Consider the following 17,307-nt stretch of genomic DNA (forward strand, 5'->3'; position numbering starts at 1 on the left):
AGAAACACTAAACAACTAAAAAATAAAAAGATACAACTTTAATAAAAGCCTTATATACAACACAACACAACACAGTACAATACAGTCTTCTATACACAATCCAGCAATGCAACCAAAACCAGTCAGGCAGTCAGCTTTCTGCAATAAAGTAAAAATCTTGTGTATGTCCTTTATGACAGTGTTTCTCAACCAATGTGTCATTAGAAATGATCAGGTGTGCCGTGGTTCCACCTGATTAGTACTCTAAGCGACCAGCGTAACGGGCAGAACAATTATATTCTCTTCCACTAGAGGGCAGTACAGCTACCTGCTCTAATTAAATGGGTTGCCAACTGCCAGTAAAACCGAAGAAGACGAAGAAGTGTGAGATGAAAAGAAAAAGTAGCCAATCTGACCTGGGTCCTGGAGAAAATTCCGACCCAGATGAAGGCCCTAGCATGAGTAGTGGTCAGAAGAAAGCAAAAAACGTATACCGGGGACAAACTGAGCCAATTCCGCTGTACCTGGTGTGCGGGGAAAAAATGACCAATATGCTTTTTGAGACATTTTTGTTTAGTGGTGTGTGATTTTTCGAATTTTACTCAACACTGACCTGTGTGTTATTTAAGGATACAAAAGGCACCTAACTCAAGGGATAAACCATTGTTGTTTCTACACATAACACACAACTTATCACTGAACCAATTTTAGACACTTTATTACGAGGAACTTGTTGCAAAAACGCATCTCACCATGTCTTTAGCTCAGTCTAAAAGAATGCCAAAGGTAACACAGTTTGACAGGTGTAAAATTGTATTTTTACACAAACAAGGTCATTCCCAAAGAGCTTTTAGCCAAAAACTTGGCATAGCTCAACAAATCGTAATTAGAAATGTAGACATGTGGAGGACAAAAGAAGAAATGGCAGCACTAAAAAACAAAAAAAAAGTATCTGAAAGTCAGCCAGCAAAAACCTGACGTAGTACCTGAGAGATGAATCTGGCCCTTCAGTTATTCCATCTGCTGTTTGAAGTCTCATTATTTCCCACCAAAATATAAAGGAATGAGTGGTAGCTCAAGACTATAGTTAATAAGTTGTACATGATGTCAGGGTGGGTTTTGGACCAAACCAGTTTGATCGAGCGATTAAAGTTCATTTTATCTTACATAAAATAAGTATTGATATATTTAATATATACAGACAATAAACAATGTTCCTCTATAAGAGGAACAATAAACTCAATTTCTGGGCTAAGTGAGCCAGAGTTGTATTTTTGTATTTTATATCCTTCATATCGAAATCAATCCACAGACTGAGAGTTTTACAATTGGTTCTGTTAAAGTCAGTTCAAAACTGTCAATTTAAAGCATCTAATATGTGAAAAGTTGCATGAAGGATGTTAACAAACTGCACATTTTGTACAAACTTCTATTTATTCTGCAAGGAGTCTGTGGCCGTGATCAATAAGATTATAAACCCCCAAATTGCCTTTTAAGTAAAAATCCTCCTAAATCTTTTGAGGCAGGAGCAGATCATACCCTAAATCCTGCCTTTAGCTCACTCATACTCCCCCAGCTGTCCCAGCAGATGGTCCAACCCCCTGAATAAAAAACACATAGAAACACACACATACACAGTATTTCTCTCTTAGTAAACAGACACACTCAACACACACACACAAACAGCTCATTCACACTGACAGCTCTGACCCAGGTGACAGGAAGAGAAAGCAGGAGAGAATCAGGGATGAGAGGATGGGGTTATGTACAGGAAAGGAGAGAGTGGAAGAGCGCAGTCCTCTGAGGGAATGAGAATCGGATGTGACATGACAGCAAACCAGACAGCTTGTCTTTGCCATCCTCACCGACAACACAGAGCGGCTTTGAAGTCAGATTTTACCTTGCGCCTTTAACGCTGACTTTTCTGACCCAGTTTTGTACAACTCACTGTGTCACTGCAAACTCTCTCAGCTGTGAACACCGGCAGCCTCACAGATCTACTCACTTACTCTGAAGAGACGAGGAAAAGCAGCAGGAGTCACAATCACTCCATTGACTGTTTCCTCCTCTGACCGTTCTCCCCACCAAACATAAAAACTAAAATGACGTGCGCGTGACTCTCAGAGTCTGGCATCCCATTTCCTGACAGAAGGAAGCACAAGAGGAGTGTGTCTGTGTGTTGTCATCCTCACCCCCCTCTCGCACATGCTCGCACACTTGCACATCTCACCCCTGACTTTGTCTCATGAGTCTCCTTTTGATGAGTAGCCTAGCTGAGGTCGCGCCCCCTTCCATTCACCGCAGATGGTGGCACAATAACAGGCGGAGAGCTGAAACAGACTCCCCCTGAGACGCCTGCCGCACCCCGACACAGAGCCACGCAGCTGCCGCAGGGACCCTGGTGATATAGATACCCATACACCCCCCCCTGAAAAAACCCAGACCAAAAGTCTAAGACTCGTAAAATCCACAAAAGCCTCACCGGGGATCTGGGATCAGGAAGCTGAACATACACACAGAGAGACTCATAAAAGTGGGAGCACACAGAAACACATGCACCCTGGAGCGACTGCTGTCTCGCCGGATTCTGAGCTGAGAGCAAAAACAAAACGACGGACAGGACAGAAGAAATAAAAAACATGTTGATGTGAGTCAGCTGATGGCTCAGTCTACACTTCATCTGCACTCAGTGATTCCAGAAATCACATCACATGGTTTTTAATGATGATTAGAGCATTTTGTTTGGCTTCCAACACAGCACAACTCAATAAAAGTAACCATTTCAGCCTCTAACGCAGTAAACAACTCTAGAATCTATATGAAGGGATCACAGTCCTGGGTTTTTGGATTCTTTGTTATTCTAGAAACTTCATAAGTCGTACCTATAAGAATGCAAAGTCTGTGATGAATTTTACAAAAAGGGAAACGAATTCAGATATGAGCTCCACTGTTTATGTCTTTATTTTTGTAAAATTCTCTCAGCATGAAGCTGGCAGGATTTGCAGGAGATCGATCGCTGCAGACTGGGTGAGGACTCCGAGGGCAGTACTTACGACAACACGGCCGCACTTAAACACACACCCGCCCACGCGCGCACAACCAAAACAGTCTGCTGTGTGTGAAAACTCGTGGGCCGTGCCATTCAAACGGAGTCTGGCAGAGATGAATGCGGGTGGATGTGAATCAGGTTTTTAAACAGCAACGAAAAATCGGAATCCGAGTGATAAATGTGATAAATGTCAGCGTGACTGATTCATTTCACGGTAGTTATTCAGAGCAGGACACAGACAGCGACAACTATGACAGTGATAAATGCCAAGGATATGATTTACGTAATTATTATGCAGCGTTAATAGAGTTCGTTGTAACCGAGACGTTTGGCGGGCAACAATGGGGCTAAAGCCGTGTCGTTTCTTCATGTGACACCGAGGCCTGGAAAGCGGCAGGTTTTCATTTTGAACAATCACTTCGCCGGCTCATCTCGCTGATTAATTCATTAAAAGTTTTATGAAGAATGTTTTATTCTAATTAAAACCTATGTCAAAGATGTGAATTATCAGCATGAGAAAACAAATTTGTTTCTGAATTTGCGGATGATCTCTTTGAGAATGATGACCACTCTGTGCACCCTGTTACGCATGCCCCAGTGGGCCGACACATCCGCCATCTGGTTAGTGTTTTCTTGCATCCTCATTAACCTGCTCTCTTCTCTGCTTCACTTCTAGTGCTGATTGTCTGCGGAGGCACACCTGCTGAGCCTCGCCTCTCCTCCATCAGCATCGGTATTCCTCAGATGCTTTTTGAAGTTTCACTTATTATTAGATGAGTTGGGAGTTGCTGCCTGCCTCTCTTATTTGTGTTCAACACTTGCAAGTAAATTTTCTTTTGTAGAAATAAACGTTTCCTGAAAGGCAGCAGTGTTGTGGCATCTCTTTTGAGCCATGAACCCCTTCAGTTAGTGCAGGGGCAGGCAGCATTTCTCCCTAGAGAGCCATACTGACTTCAATAAAGTAAGCAAAGAGCCAGACATTGGATAACTCAATCGAAACCAGGTTATATTTAACATCTTGCCAGTTGTCTGAAATATACCACTGCATAGACCACTGATGAAACAGATTGCTCTGAAATTGAGTTAAACAGCGGTACAGACTTCCTGCAATCATTGGTCTTCAGATTCCTGTGCATGGTGCTGCCTCTGATCGACTGGCTGATTCATGGGTGTTGTTTTCCTGTTTGCTATGTCTGGCCCAAAGGCTATATTTTACCCTTGTGAGTTTATAATTTCTTAAAGTAAACCCATTATGCTCATTTCAAGCTCCATATTTTTATCCCTTGATTCTACTAAAGATGCTTTGCATTAGGGCTGCACAATTAATCGTTACAAAATTGCGATCTCAATTCATACTTATGTGCGATCTCATTTCGAAATGACGATTTAAAAAAAAAAAAAATTACAATTGTACTGCATTTTGTTCCGGGACTTAAGCTGCATGAAAACAAGTGCTCACTCTTCCTGCTCAACAAATGACAAGGGCGGAGGCTTATACCGAACTGATACAGAAGTCAGCTGGCAGGGAAAAAACAACGGAGAGCACGTGAGAGATGACGAAGCTGTAAAGGCCAAGAAAGTGTCAGGAGAAAATCCGTCCCGATCAACCACCCATACATCAATAACGGGAACCTTATACAGCGCTTCCCTATACCCGTCGAACTCCCGCAGGCACAAAGAAATTACGGAGGCTATCACTTATCACCTGACCAAAGATATTTATATTGGAAAAGAAAATCGTGAGAGAATCGTGATCTCAATTCTAAGCAAAAAAATCGTGATTCTCATTTTATGCAAAATTGTACAGCCCTACTTTGCATGATTCAGAAGTTCAGTATAATGCTTATTTATCTTATGCAGGGTTGTTGTTGTTGGTCTTGTTGTAGCCCCTGAGTTTATCTACTGTCTAAAACAAGTTGTTTCAATGCCTCTCCTTTTATCCAACTTTTTGGCTGATTGGCTGCCCCTTGCAAATAGAAAGTTAAAACAGCGGGTGGGAGGGGCTGAGAGTCAGAGATGTATGTACGATGACCATAACTTGATATCTGCTCTCAGTGACATCATAAAGAGCCAAGAGAATAAAAAAAAAAAAAAAAACTGAACCAGAGCATTTGAAGCAGTTTTTTGCTGACAGGGATTACTTGTACATACACTTACCTCATTATCATCATTGTATCAACTGTAATGTATCATCATTATTATAACAGCATATTTATACTAGAAATTCTGGCTGAAATTATTTTCTGCCAGAAGTTGTTTGACTTGCGCCTGTTTATAGGATAACCCACAGTCAGGTTAGGAACCATTGCTCCGGGAGAAAATCCCCCACAGATGTTAAATAAGTATATGTTGATGTAAGGTAATGTAATCGCACATAGCTGTAGAGAACAAAGAATCAGATTTCAAACTGAATAATCCATTTTAAGATACCATGACCGAGGCCACAGCACTTGGCCGTTTATTATCATTTCAGTCATCTTTAGGAGCAAATACTTGCATTGCAATTATCTGCAGGCTAGTATTGAGTACTTTTACCCTGAAGGTAATGTGCATTACAGGCTGACAACATAAGTATAAATGAGTGCGGGATAAAAGACAAAGAAAAAAAAAATCTCTGTAACTGACCGTGTGAAGTGGTCCACAATCGCTCCCACCAGTTCACCCACTCTGTCCTGGTTGGGGCACAACTCGCCTCGCTGCAGGCACAGCAGGACGTCATCCTGGGAGGACGTGTGTAACGCCACCATCTGGTCGACCCCGGTGGTCACGCTCACTCCGGTAAACTGCGGAGAAAGAACACGTTAAAGAAAGATCTCAGCCAGATCCAAGCTTGAGCTCATGGTTTGTATGACTTTTTCATGTAATATAAGATAAGATAAGATAAGATAAGATAAGATAAGATAACCTTTATTAGTCCCACACGTGGGAAATTTGTTTTGTCACAGCAGGAAGTGGACAGTGCAAAAGTTATGAGGCAAAAATTAGAATACAATAAGAATAAATACAGTACACAGCTGTACAGAATAGAATAAAATAAAATACTATATACAGTAGAATAAAATAAAATAAATATACAATAAGATAAAAATAGAATACAAATACAAATATTATATACAACTGAGTAAAAATACAACGATGACAGAAAGGATTATTGCACTTAGTATTATTGCATATGTATGGATGTGTGTGCATGATCAGTTAAAGTCTTTATTATGGAGTCTGACAGCAGTGGGGAGGAAAGACCTGCGAAATCTCTCCGTCCCACACCGTGGGTGCCGCAGTCTCCCACTGAAGGAGCTGCTCAGTGCTGTCACAGTCTGCTGCATGGTGTGATACACTGACAGATAAATAGTCTTTAGTGAGGGTCTTATTAATAAATGAATACATAGATTTTAATAATTTTGGTGCTTTCACTGATAAATTGCTTGTTATTTTTTCTGATTATGGCGGCATTGGAACTCCATACCCTTTACCTCCAAAGGAGTATTTCATAAACGCTGCAATGCTATTTTTATTTTAGCAAAAGACCAAAGGTGAGAATTCTCCTTCCTCTAAAGCCTCATGCATGACCTGCCTATAGGCTGAGTGACCTTTAATATTCATCGACACAGATTGCAGCATTGGGGATTCATTTGTATAAAATTGTCAGGGATTATCACATCAATGTACAAAACCTGTGAGTTTAATACAGTACAGCGCAGCATATCTTGGATCAAAAAAATTCAATGCCATAAATGAAGCCAGCGGATTATTTCTGCTCAGAATATGTAAGCTGGAGGTGCACGTGTGTGGGTGCAGTGAAGGGGAAGTCATGAGCTGTGACCCAGTTGGAATTAATGTACTGATTTACCGCAACGGAGGGAGAGGAAGGCGGCAGGGTGCAAATGAAAGAAGGACTATGAGAGACCCATATAGGTCAAAGACAAAACCAGAGGAGACATGCAAACAGAGAAAGTGTCATGGGTTTTTAGAAAGCAAATGGAAGGACAGAGTGGACTAAGCCTCTTACGGCCTCCAGTCATACAGGTTAATCCAGCAGGGACGACAATGTGCAGGATGTCCCAGCACCGACAAACGCTGGTTAAACCTGCCCTTCAGTGAAGGGGAAGCTGCACAGCTGATCTAGCAGCGTGATACTTTTTACTGTGTTCCAAACATATTTTATAAATTACATTACTTTACTTTGTTCTATTGTATCTGCAGCACTTCTCTTTGCAGTGGCAGTGCTTAAATTACAGCTCTAAAATAACACAAGATGGATTTGATATGAGGCTCATTTATGATCTTTTCAGTTAATCGTTTACTTCAGTCTTTAAAGTTTCACTAAATAGACAAACAAACTTTGGCTGCACAGTACAAGACCATATCTTTTAGGTGCTCACTCTGTCAACCCAACAAAAAAAATCTAAAAATATCCAATTTATAATTACAATATAAACGTCACAAATTTAAGAAATGCAACTACCCTGCATTAGACATTAGGGGCTGTTTTAAGTTTTTATACTTTGCCTTGATTATCTGCTTTATTCTTATGATTAAGGTTTAAACTGGAACATAATCTAGGGGTGTCAAACATAAGGCCTGTGGGCCAGAATTGACCTGGCAAAGACCCCAATCCAGCCTGCTGGATGGCTTTGGAAAATGTGAAGGAGGGCAGGAATTTTGAACTTTTAAGTCTTTCTTTGCTAGTTTTACAGCTTTTCCTTCCCATAAAAATCTCCCTCATTCACAAGTAATAAAATGATAGATATCTGTCATTTTACACATTTCTCCTTACAATTGAAGCTCAAAGACTCATGCTGACTGATTTCTTTCATTTACAACAGCAGCATTTCTTTACCATGTAGGAAAACTGAGAAATAATGTTGAATATTGCACTTTTTTTGTCTTATATCCTTGATTAAATCTGTAGTTAAACTTTTTACACCAACAGAAATTGGAGTTTTACGGGTTCAGCCCACAGAAAATCAAAGCGGGCTGCGTGTGGCCTGCAGTATAAAATGAGTTTGAGGTCCCTGACCTATGAGAAGACTTCATGGTAGATAAATCGAACCTAAATTCAATCAAGACTGACTCAAAAGAGAGATAATACAAAAAAGCAAGACATGTCCCCCAATAAATTGTAAATTAGTATCTATGGGAGACTTCTATACCTCAAAGATCACGCTCTTTCCTGTTTTATTTTGAAATCACTGCTCCTTGTGTATTCCTTTCATTTTTATTTCTTCCTTTTCCTTGTCCCCCCTCATTGGTCATCGTCTGCTCCACCTTGATTAATCCCACTTGTTCACTATTTGCCAATAGCTCACCTGCAGTATATAAACTCGCCATCTCCTCTGTTGCTGTGAGATTGTGTTGTTGTGTAAAGTTTTCCAGTGTTCCTATTGTTTTTAGTATTCCTTCCTAGCAGTCTTTTAATTTCACTTTGATTTCTACTTTGAACATTTGACTGTTCTAAATAAAAGGAGCATTTTTCACATAGTTTATCTTATAAACAAATCAAAAGTTTAATGACTGGAAATACTCCAGTGTGAGAAACGTCCATTAACTTTCTATCAGTTATTTAAATGACTAAATGTTTTAACAGTAACTATTTAAGCTTACAATATGTTTATGCAAAGTGAATGCTTAGTTTTTAATTTTGTCAACATTTTTTGAAGACTGAGTAAACATAAGCGCCAGTTAAAGTCAGGTTTTCTGAATTTGACCAGTCAGAGGTACAGAGCTCGTGTTTTGCTTCAGGTTTTGACCTCAGCTGTGACCTGGGTGAGAGTCAGAGATGCACTGCTTCTTTAATGCTGTATTCTGAGTTTCTGACCTGGATAAGACTCATATTCCTCATTCTGAGCACCAGAGTCTAATGGCACCAGCTATCTTTAGCCGCTCCGCTGCTGCATAATGATAGTTTTTAACCCTCTGGCATGCAAGCGCTCTCTCTCTCCACCTCTCTTCTATCACTGCTGGACGTCCAGCTGTGCTGACTCATTACATCTCACGAAGGTGTTCTCAGTGAAAGCTATTTTGCATTCAGTACCTGAGTCACCTCAAAGTCTGATGGCACTTGGCAATCTCCAACTTTTGTTGGAATCCATCTTAATCTCAGATTCCTCAGTGAGGAACTGGGTAAAAAATGGGATGGAAATATCATAAACTAGACAAACTATTACATACATCTCAATTTTTTAGTTCAGTTTAAGAAGTTTTTCTGGCCAAAAAAGAAGGTGTGCTACTAGCTATTACAAAACACACACAGCCACTTTATTAGGTACAACAGTTAAACTGCTCATTAAGTCACTAATCAGCTGATCACATGGTGGAAGCGCCATGCATTTAAAGATGCAGACACTGTAAAGACAATTACATACATTTAATTCTATTAAATATATGTAATATGTATGAGAGAGCAAAGACATTAAGCTGCTTGGTCAACAGTTCTAGAGTTGGTCTCCTCCAATCTTGACTGCATGCTTACAGCCCTGCTTTAAGACGCCTTAAGTCTGTGTGGTGATAAAAACATACTTTTACCCGAGACAGAGGTAAATGCCAAATGTCCAAGAAGGTTTTTCTAGCATTAAATGCACCATCACAGTACCATAGAGGTTTGGCTAAATGCCTCTACCTGAAACAATACCACCCCCCCCCCCCCCCCCTTTTTTTTTTAGATATAAAAAGAGACCCAGTGTTCCACATGTTAAATTCTTTAGTCAACCCTTCACTTTCTGTATGTTTTCCCAACACCAAGGTTCATGCATCAAGCTGTAGAAGAAAATTATGATTTCTGTTATTTCAAGAGAACTTCAGCCTCTTGCCCTGCAGAGCCAGCAGCCCTTTGAGATTCCTGATCCAGTTTCTCAGCTGAGGTTCGCCCCATATGGCAGAAAATCTAAAGCTAAGCTTGGCAGCTGCCTCCCAAGCATGACCACGGCGTCACATGTTGACAACAAAACCTAACGTACACACACAAACACGCACACAAACACTGACTGACTGATCAACAACCTCACAATTCTTAAAGGTCATCAGCCCTGAGACCCAAAGGAAGACAGTGTTCTCTCAGTGTGAGTCCTCTTATTGCTCTTGTACTTGTTGATGGATGGCTGTGACCTGGGTCAAACAGGACGGAAGATGAGTAGGTGTGTGTGTGTTTGTGTTTGTGCGTGTACACAACTGAGGGGACAGAGTAAGAAATAAAGAGCAGCCAGAATAAAGCACAAAAAGTCTGACCACATTCATAACAGCTGTTATTTTTGTATTTGTACCACACTTTAAGGACAAAACCTTTTATAAACCTCTGTGATTTGTCTTGGTTTTGTTCTGTGCTTTGTTCTTCAGGAGCTAACAGGAGACTAACTAACGGCATGAGCTACACCTGGGTCCAGTGAGCTTGGCTGAAAAAGCATGTTTTTGCAGTAGTTGTGTCTCCCTTGCTTTCTGTCCTCATTTTGACATCAGCCTTCTGATTTGTACTTGCTTATGGGCGGCATGATTTCTGGACTTATTTATTGCCGCGCATTTTACTGACTTGCTGAACACAAGTACAATAATGTTTCTTCAGTGCTTTCATGTATGCTGTAATGTTCCACTTAAGTGATATTTGGATGGTTACAGTTCCTGACTTGGGAATCTACTTTTTATGTGCCTTTACATAATAATGTGAAATCTTGGTCATTTTCATGCTAATATCAAAATGTTCTGTCTAGTCAAGGCTCCTCCAGCTGGAAGGCCACAGTTACAATCCATCAATCCATTTTAAAAACTGTTTATCTAGTTCACATCTGCAAGGGTGCTGGAGTGATCTGTCACAGGCCACGAGGCCTTGACACCTGTGGCAAATTACAATCCCCAATTACCCTAACACAGGAGCGTCCAACTCTCAGCCTCAAGGGCTGGTATCCTGCAGGTTTTAGATGTGTCTTTCAACACATTTGATTTAAATGGTTAAATTACCTCCTCAACATGTCTTGAAGTTCTCCAGAGGCCTGGTAATGAACTAATCATTTGATTCAGGTGTGTTGACCGAGGGTAATGTCTAAAACCTGCAGGACACCGAACCTTGAGGCCTGGAGTTGGAGACCCTTGCCCTAACGTGCATGTCTTTGGACTACAGGAGGAAGTAACGAGAGAGAAGGGAGAGAACATGATGGCCTGTGGATTCAAACCAGTGCAGCAATGAGCCGTCCAGTTACAATTAATTCTCAGCCACAAACATTATATGCAATATATGTGTTTGTACTATTTATCAGAAATGTATTATGATGAATAACTCTGCAAATTCTGCACCAAAAGAGTTGAGCAGACATTCAGTCACTCTGAGACCACATGAAAGCACAAAATAAGTATAAGGACAGTAAAGTGAATTTAGTACTGACTGAAGCAATTAATGAAAAATGAAAGTATTTATTATTGTATTAAAAACTGTAAAATCATCATATGGTCTTATGGTAAAAAGTCAATGCCTGCAACTATGAGCATTGTTGGGGACACTATGTTTAATCAGTCTGGGGTTTAAGGGTGAGAGTTATAATGTAATCAGGCTGTGGAAATGAGTAACATATGCTCAGATCCCAACAGGATACATTTGCAATGCTGGAAATATTGGATAAAGACAGCAGGAGTGAAGATAAGAGAAGGGATTTAGAAGGGAAGCTAGCAAATGAGTCTGTGTGTGAGCTTACATTCAGAGTGTATGCTCTCCCACGTGAGTACTTACTGAGTCTAAAGGAAGCTTCTTCAGAACCTTATACTGTTTCTTTGGCTCTAATTTGTAGATGTACTTGTCTGTGATGAGCAGGCCTCGGTCTGTGCTCTTGTTGAACCTGTTCACCTGAGAGAGCAGAACAGGGGAAAGAGAAAGCTTCAGCATGTTTGTTCATTTTCTATTTTCTGCCTCTTGCAGGATCTTTTGGGTTATTTCATTTCAAAAACAGGTTTTCCTTGTAAAGCAGCAAAGAAGCAACACACAAGAAAACATAAAAAAGACTGTGGTGGGTCTGTGAGTCGGGGGTTGCTTCAGTTCACTGTATCAAAGGCTACGTAACTTCAAATATAACTAAGCTCTACTCATAACTTAGGCGAAGCCCTCAATGTTCAGTCCCTGATATGGAAAGTATGGCCATTATTATCCTCAGGGAGACGATAAGAGGTTCAGCATGAGGTAAAATAATAAGCAGCGCTTCATTCAGGTTAAGGGAACTTGAGGACTGAATTCATAGTTCAGTTCCTTTTTATGATTGATCCTCAGATTACTTCCTGAGAAGGCTGTGTTCACTGGTTTGAACATGAAATATTGAAAGATGAGCTGTTACAAAAGAGAGGAAGCATGAGGGGGTGGAATGGGAAACACATCGAACCAGAAAAACATCCCAAAGCTAAAAGGAAGCAGCAGAAGAAAGAAACTCCTTGTGGCTACAAAACAGACATTTCCATTTCCCCGTGTTCTTTCCTCACATACTGTACCTTCCTACAGAAGCTCGAGAAGAGGACCTGACTGTACTCGTCTTTGTTCTTCAGCTCCTTGGAAATTCGGATGAAGCTGGCGCTGGTCTGAGGGCAGTCTCGGGCCTGCAGAAATGAAAGACCAGTATTATTTCAGGAGGTCGGTTGAGGCGACGATCTTCAGTACAGATGGAATAGGAATGCACTTCGCTGTTAGTCACAAAACTCCAGGTGACCTCTCCCAGCCTCTTTTAAGCCTTTTTATCGCTTTAATTCCATAAGCAGCAGATCAAAGCTCAAGGCCCCTGGCTGCTGTTACCAGACACGGAGCCTGACGTGCCGTTTCAGAGGGACCAAAGCTGATGAGAAATACATTTGGTGGCAAATCTAACACTCTGTTATAGTCTTCCTCCTATAAAGTGCAGCTATCACGGTCATTTTTTAAACATTTCTCCTACAATCTATTTTACATGCTTTAATATATACAGTACACGGTTTAAAGCTGTGGTTCCCAGACTGTGTGCACTGAAGAAATCCAGGTGTGACCATCGTACATTCATTTTGCAGTAAATAACTGCAGACAAACTATATAAATAAATTCAGTCTCTGTATCAGTACTTTCTGCACACTCGTTTCCCTTAAAAAATCTCTTCTATCAAAGTGAACCTCAGTCTGTTTGAGGAGTATTATGACAGCATGACACATCAAAGGCTCTGACTGACAGCAGGGAGAATACAAAGGGGAAAACAGCTCACTTTCTTGTGTGAATCAAACCACAACTAACTACCAGTCCAGCCTATTCGCCAACTAAAGAAAAGAGAAAAAAAATCAGTAGGGAGCATAGAAGAAAGTTGAACTGCCTAATGGCTTCATTTGCCTAGAGATGTCAACGTCCCTTAATCTGAATGTGTGCTAACATGACGCCAAGAAAGCCTAAAGAGCCACTTGGAAACCAAATATCCCCTCTGAGAGAAACTAGGCCTACTTCAAAAGAGCACCGGATGCCAACCAAGAGGCTCCATGACTGCCTGTTGATTGGTGTGAAGGTGTTTCATAAGGTGATGGAGGCAAGGTGACACTTCTCTCTGTTGTCTGATGCTGTAATCAAAACATGTCAGAAGACAGAGGATATATTTTTCACAGGGATGCATACTGGTTTACTCTTATATTATGGCTTATCGTTTGGAGTTATTTGGAAACGGTAAGTATCCAAAAAACCTCTTAGTTTTTAAACTTGTACCAGCTTCTCTGGTTCCAGAGGTAAATCTGAGTGCTACTGAGTGAACTGATATGCTAGTGTGATTCCAAATTACTACCAACAGCTAAGATTCAACATCTCTGACTATATATAAAAGATGAATGTAGCCACCATTTTTGCTGAATGGGAAAATCACTGTCTAAATATGTTCATTTAAGTAATATGAAACGGGGCAGGTTCAGGCACTTTTTCCAGGTCTTAGTGTTGATTACCTGAAAATTTTCCTTTGTTGAAGCTTAAGACTGGACATGAACCCCCTGAACTCGGTGAACTTACAATCACAGTAAGGATTCAGCCTGACTGAATGCCACGATGCATGCACTAATCTACAGGTCACTGTGGAATTAAATGCAATCACATGAACTTAGATCCCTGAAGGAGGCCAGCAAGTCAGGGGCCAGCTGACAAACTAGCAAAGGGAATGTCTCAGGACTCTGCGGCAGTCACGCTCACGCTCCCCGAAGGCATCTTTAAAGTCAGAAAACAACCTCATATTAGCTGGTAAATGAAGCAACTGTAGTATTCATCAATAAAGGGCTGTGTTCACATGAACAGCCCTCTTTTGGTCACAGCCCAAGGCACATCACATGCACAGTATACATTCACAACAAAAGATGATCCTATACACAGCTGATTGTTCAAGTCTTTTTTCATTACTGTGATGAATTTGTGTGAAAATTTCCTGCCAGTGGGCTGCAAAATATCCAGCTGAACTAACTAAATGGGAGTCATGTGAAATGACAACTGCTTAAGAAATTCTTCCGTTTTGAAAGTTAAAGAGGCAGAAAAAACAAGCGGAAAACAAACAAAATGCTTTAATGTTTTTATCAGTTCAGCAGTGTTTGAGAATCTATGTCACTATTTTAACATTGATATGTTAAAATATATATAAAGAAACAAGTTTTGTTTTTTTTTAAATTTTGAAATCATGTTCTGCCTTTCCAGGGAAGCCACTGAGACTTATTTCTACTGTTTTTTGGGTTTGTTTGTTTTTTAAATCTGGAGTGGAAAGTGTAAAAACGGCAGAAAAGTCAACTCCAGCTTTTCAATAAAATGCATTGCAATATCATTTCAGGTGATTTCAAAAGTAGTTCTGCTTTTCTAGCTGAGATTTAGGTGTGCTGTCTGAATCACAATAATCGCAGACATAATGGCTGGTTTCTTAGTTTTAGTTTTGCCATCTAGTTTATTTGGTGGTTATAGTTTGTTTTTATTCACTGTTTCAGTTTATTCTGCCTCGCGTGTGTTTCTCGTGTCTTAAGTATAAATCTGTGTTAGGTGTTCTCATGTTCAAGAGCTAGTTTGTCTTGTGTGCTTATTATTCAGTTTTGCCTCCCATAATTGTGTTTCACTGATTGCTTGCACCCAGGTATTCTCCACAGCTGTACTCACTTCTTCTAAGTAGCCTGTGTGTACAACAACCCTCAGGTTTAATGTGTTTTGTTGGTGTTTTCTCTCTGAAAATGTTGCCAATACATTTTTATTTTGCTCACATGTTTTCCTTTCTTGCAGATATAGTTCCCTGTTGGATTTTTTCCTTTGTTTTTCTTTGTACTATGCTGTCAGACAAAAGGTCATCAAATGCACATACAAGCTTCCATTTTGTCTGTGTGTCACAGTGACGTCACAGAAAGGTGGATGACAAAATCTGGATGAGCCCTACTCCAGATTTCTGGTGGTCTACAAGTGAAAGTTATTTACTTTTGCTTTGTTATCTGTAAAACTTAATGCACATATAAGAGTGGCATTATTTTTCTAATGACATCTCAAACATGTGACTTTTTTTAATGAATCACTGATATATATATATATATATATATATATATATATATATATATATATATATAATGTACTTCTTTACACTTAAAGAAAGTTGTTTTATTATTGTTTTGCTCACTAGCTATTTGCCAAACTGTATTGAAACTATGAAAAGTGTGTAAACTGGAAACTGGAAACAGAGACTGTTCATCTTCAGACAGTAAATGGTGAGACTGCAGAAAAGTCAGCATCTTTTAAGCAAACTTTAGGAGCACCAATCTCCTAGTGACCTATCCATCCATCTTTGCTGATCACACATCCCAGCATCTATTCACCAAAAAGTGTGGCGTGCATGTATGTGTGTGTGCGTGTGTTGCCTCATCTTTGCATATTAAGGTGGATACTCACAAATTTGTGAAAGATTTCATATCTCAAGTGTCCAATTTTCTTGCTTAAATAAAGGTAAAATAAATCAAGTGTCTTCCAGAGGTCAAAATAAATCCCAAAACAAATAATTTTACAACCTATTCGAACACGATGTGCTGAGAAACAACAAAGGTACCCAGGATTTATCTTGTTACTACTGTGATTCTTACATTTGCCAGGTAGTCCCTCTCCCAGGCTCGGCTGACTCCCCAGTCTTTTCTCTCTCCGCTCAGAGCCGTCATAGCTGCCACTTTGGCCCGAACTTCCAGCATGTCAGACGGCGGGATGTTTTTCACGATCTGCCTCGCCCACCACCTGACACCGAGGGATGAGAACAAGACAGCATGCCATGAGGGTGGATATTACTTCAAAGGCCCAAAGAAAGAAAAGTTGGAGGAACAGCTTTAAGTTAGAGTCAGATAAAGGATAAAAATCAGTGATCCAAAACTCACTCAATCACACAGCCAAACACTGACTCGACTTATTCTGCAGCTACTGAGAATTTAGTGACCTTAAGAGATGAGTTGATTTCAACACATGTGCTTAAATGTACAGGATGGTACAGGATGCCATCCTGTACCTCCTACACAGAGCCCACTCACACCTGGATGGGGGAAAAGGCACGGTCAGGATCCTGTTTCTTGACTTTTCCAGTGCCTTTAATACCATCCGGCCCTGTATGCTTCAAGAAAAACTGAACAGGATGGAGGTGGACCCCTGCCTGGTGGCTTGGATCTCCGACTACCTCACCGACAGACCACAGAACGTCAGGCTGAAGGACATCACGTCTGACACAGTGGTCAGCAGCACAGGAGCACCACAGGGAACTGTGCTGTCCCCTCTTCTCTTCACCCTGTACACCTCTGACTTCTGCTACAACTCTGAATTATGCCACATTCAGAAGTTTGCAGACGACACAGCCATCATGGGGTGTATCTGGGATGATCAGGAAGAGGAGTACAGAAGTCTGGTGAGGAACTTTGTCGCATGGAGTCACACAAACCACCTGCAACTCAACACCTCAAAGACTAAGGAACTGGTTGTGGACTTCGGGAGGTCTAGAGCAGGTCCACTGCCGGTTCAGATAGAAGGGGAGGAGGTGGAGGTGGTCAACAAGTACAAGTACCTCGGGCTGTGGGTGGACAATAAACTGGACTGGTCATGCAACACAGAGCACCTGTATAAAAAAGCCCAAAGCCGACTGTACTTCCTCAGGAGGCTGAGGTCTTTTAACATCTGCAGGAAGCTCCTGAGGATGTTTTACCAGTCGGTGGTTGCTGGAGTACTTTTCTATGCTGTGGTGTGCTGGGGGAGCAGCACAGCAAAGAAGGACTCATCCAGGCTGGAGAAACTGATCAGGAGGGCTAGCTCTGTGGTCGGCATGAAGCTGGACACTCTGGTG

At 40.9% G+C, this 17,307-nt stretch overlaps 1 protein-coding gene across 1 annotated transcript in view; it reads right to left on the reverse strand.

Moving 5' to 3' along the window:
• The window catches only part of myo1g (myosin IG), a 69,135-nt gene that overhangs the window by 18,838 nt on the left and 32,990 nt on the right, over positions 1–17,307 (reverse strand). The window contains exons 19-22 of the mRNA XM_082521306.1: positions 16,076–16,220; positions 12,485–12,589; positions 11,739–11,852; positions 5,654–5,811 (exon numbers count right to left, since the gene is read on the reverse strand). Coding sequence (XP_082377432.1) covers positions 5,654–5,811; positions 11,739–11,852; positions 12,485–12,589; positions 16,076–16,220 — 522 coding nt within the window. The remainder of the gene's footprint in view (positions 1–5,653; positions 5,812–11,738; positions 11,853–12,484; positions 12,590–16,075; positions 16,221–17,307) is intronic.

Source organism: Aulonocara stuartgranti (genome assembly GCF_965226115.1).
Source record: "Aulonocara stuartgranti genome assembly, chromosome: 22".
Taxonomy (NCBI): domain Eukaryota; kingdom Metazoa; phylum Chordata; class Actinopteri; order Cichliformes; family Cichlidae; genus Aulonocara; species Aulonocara stuartgranti.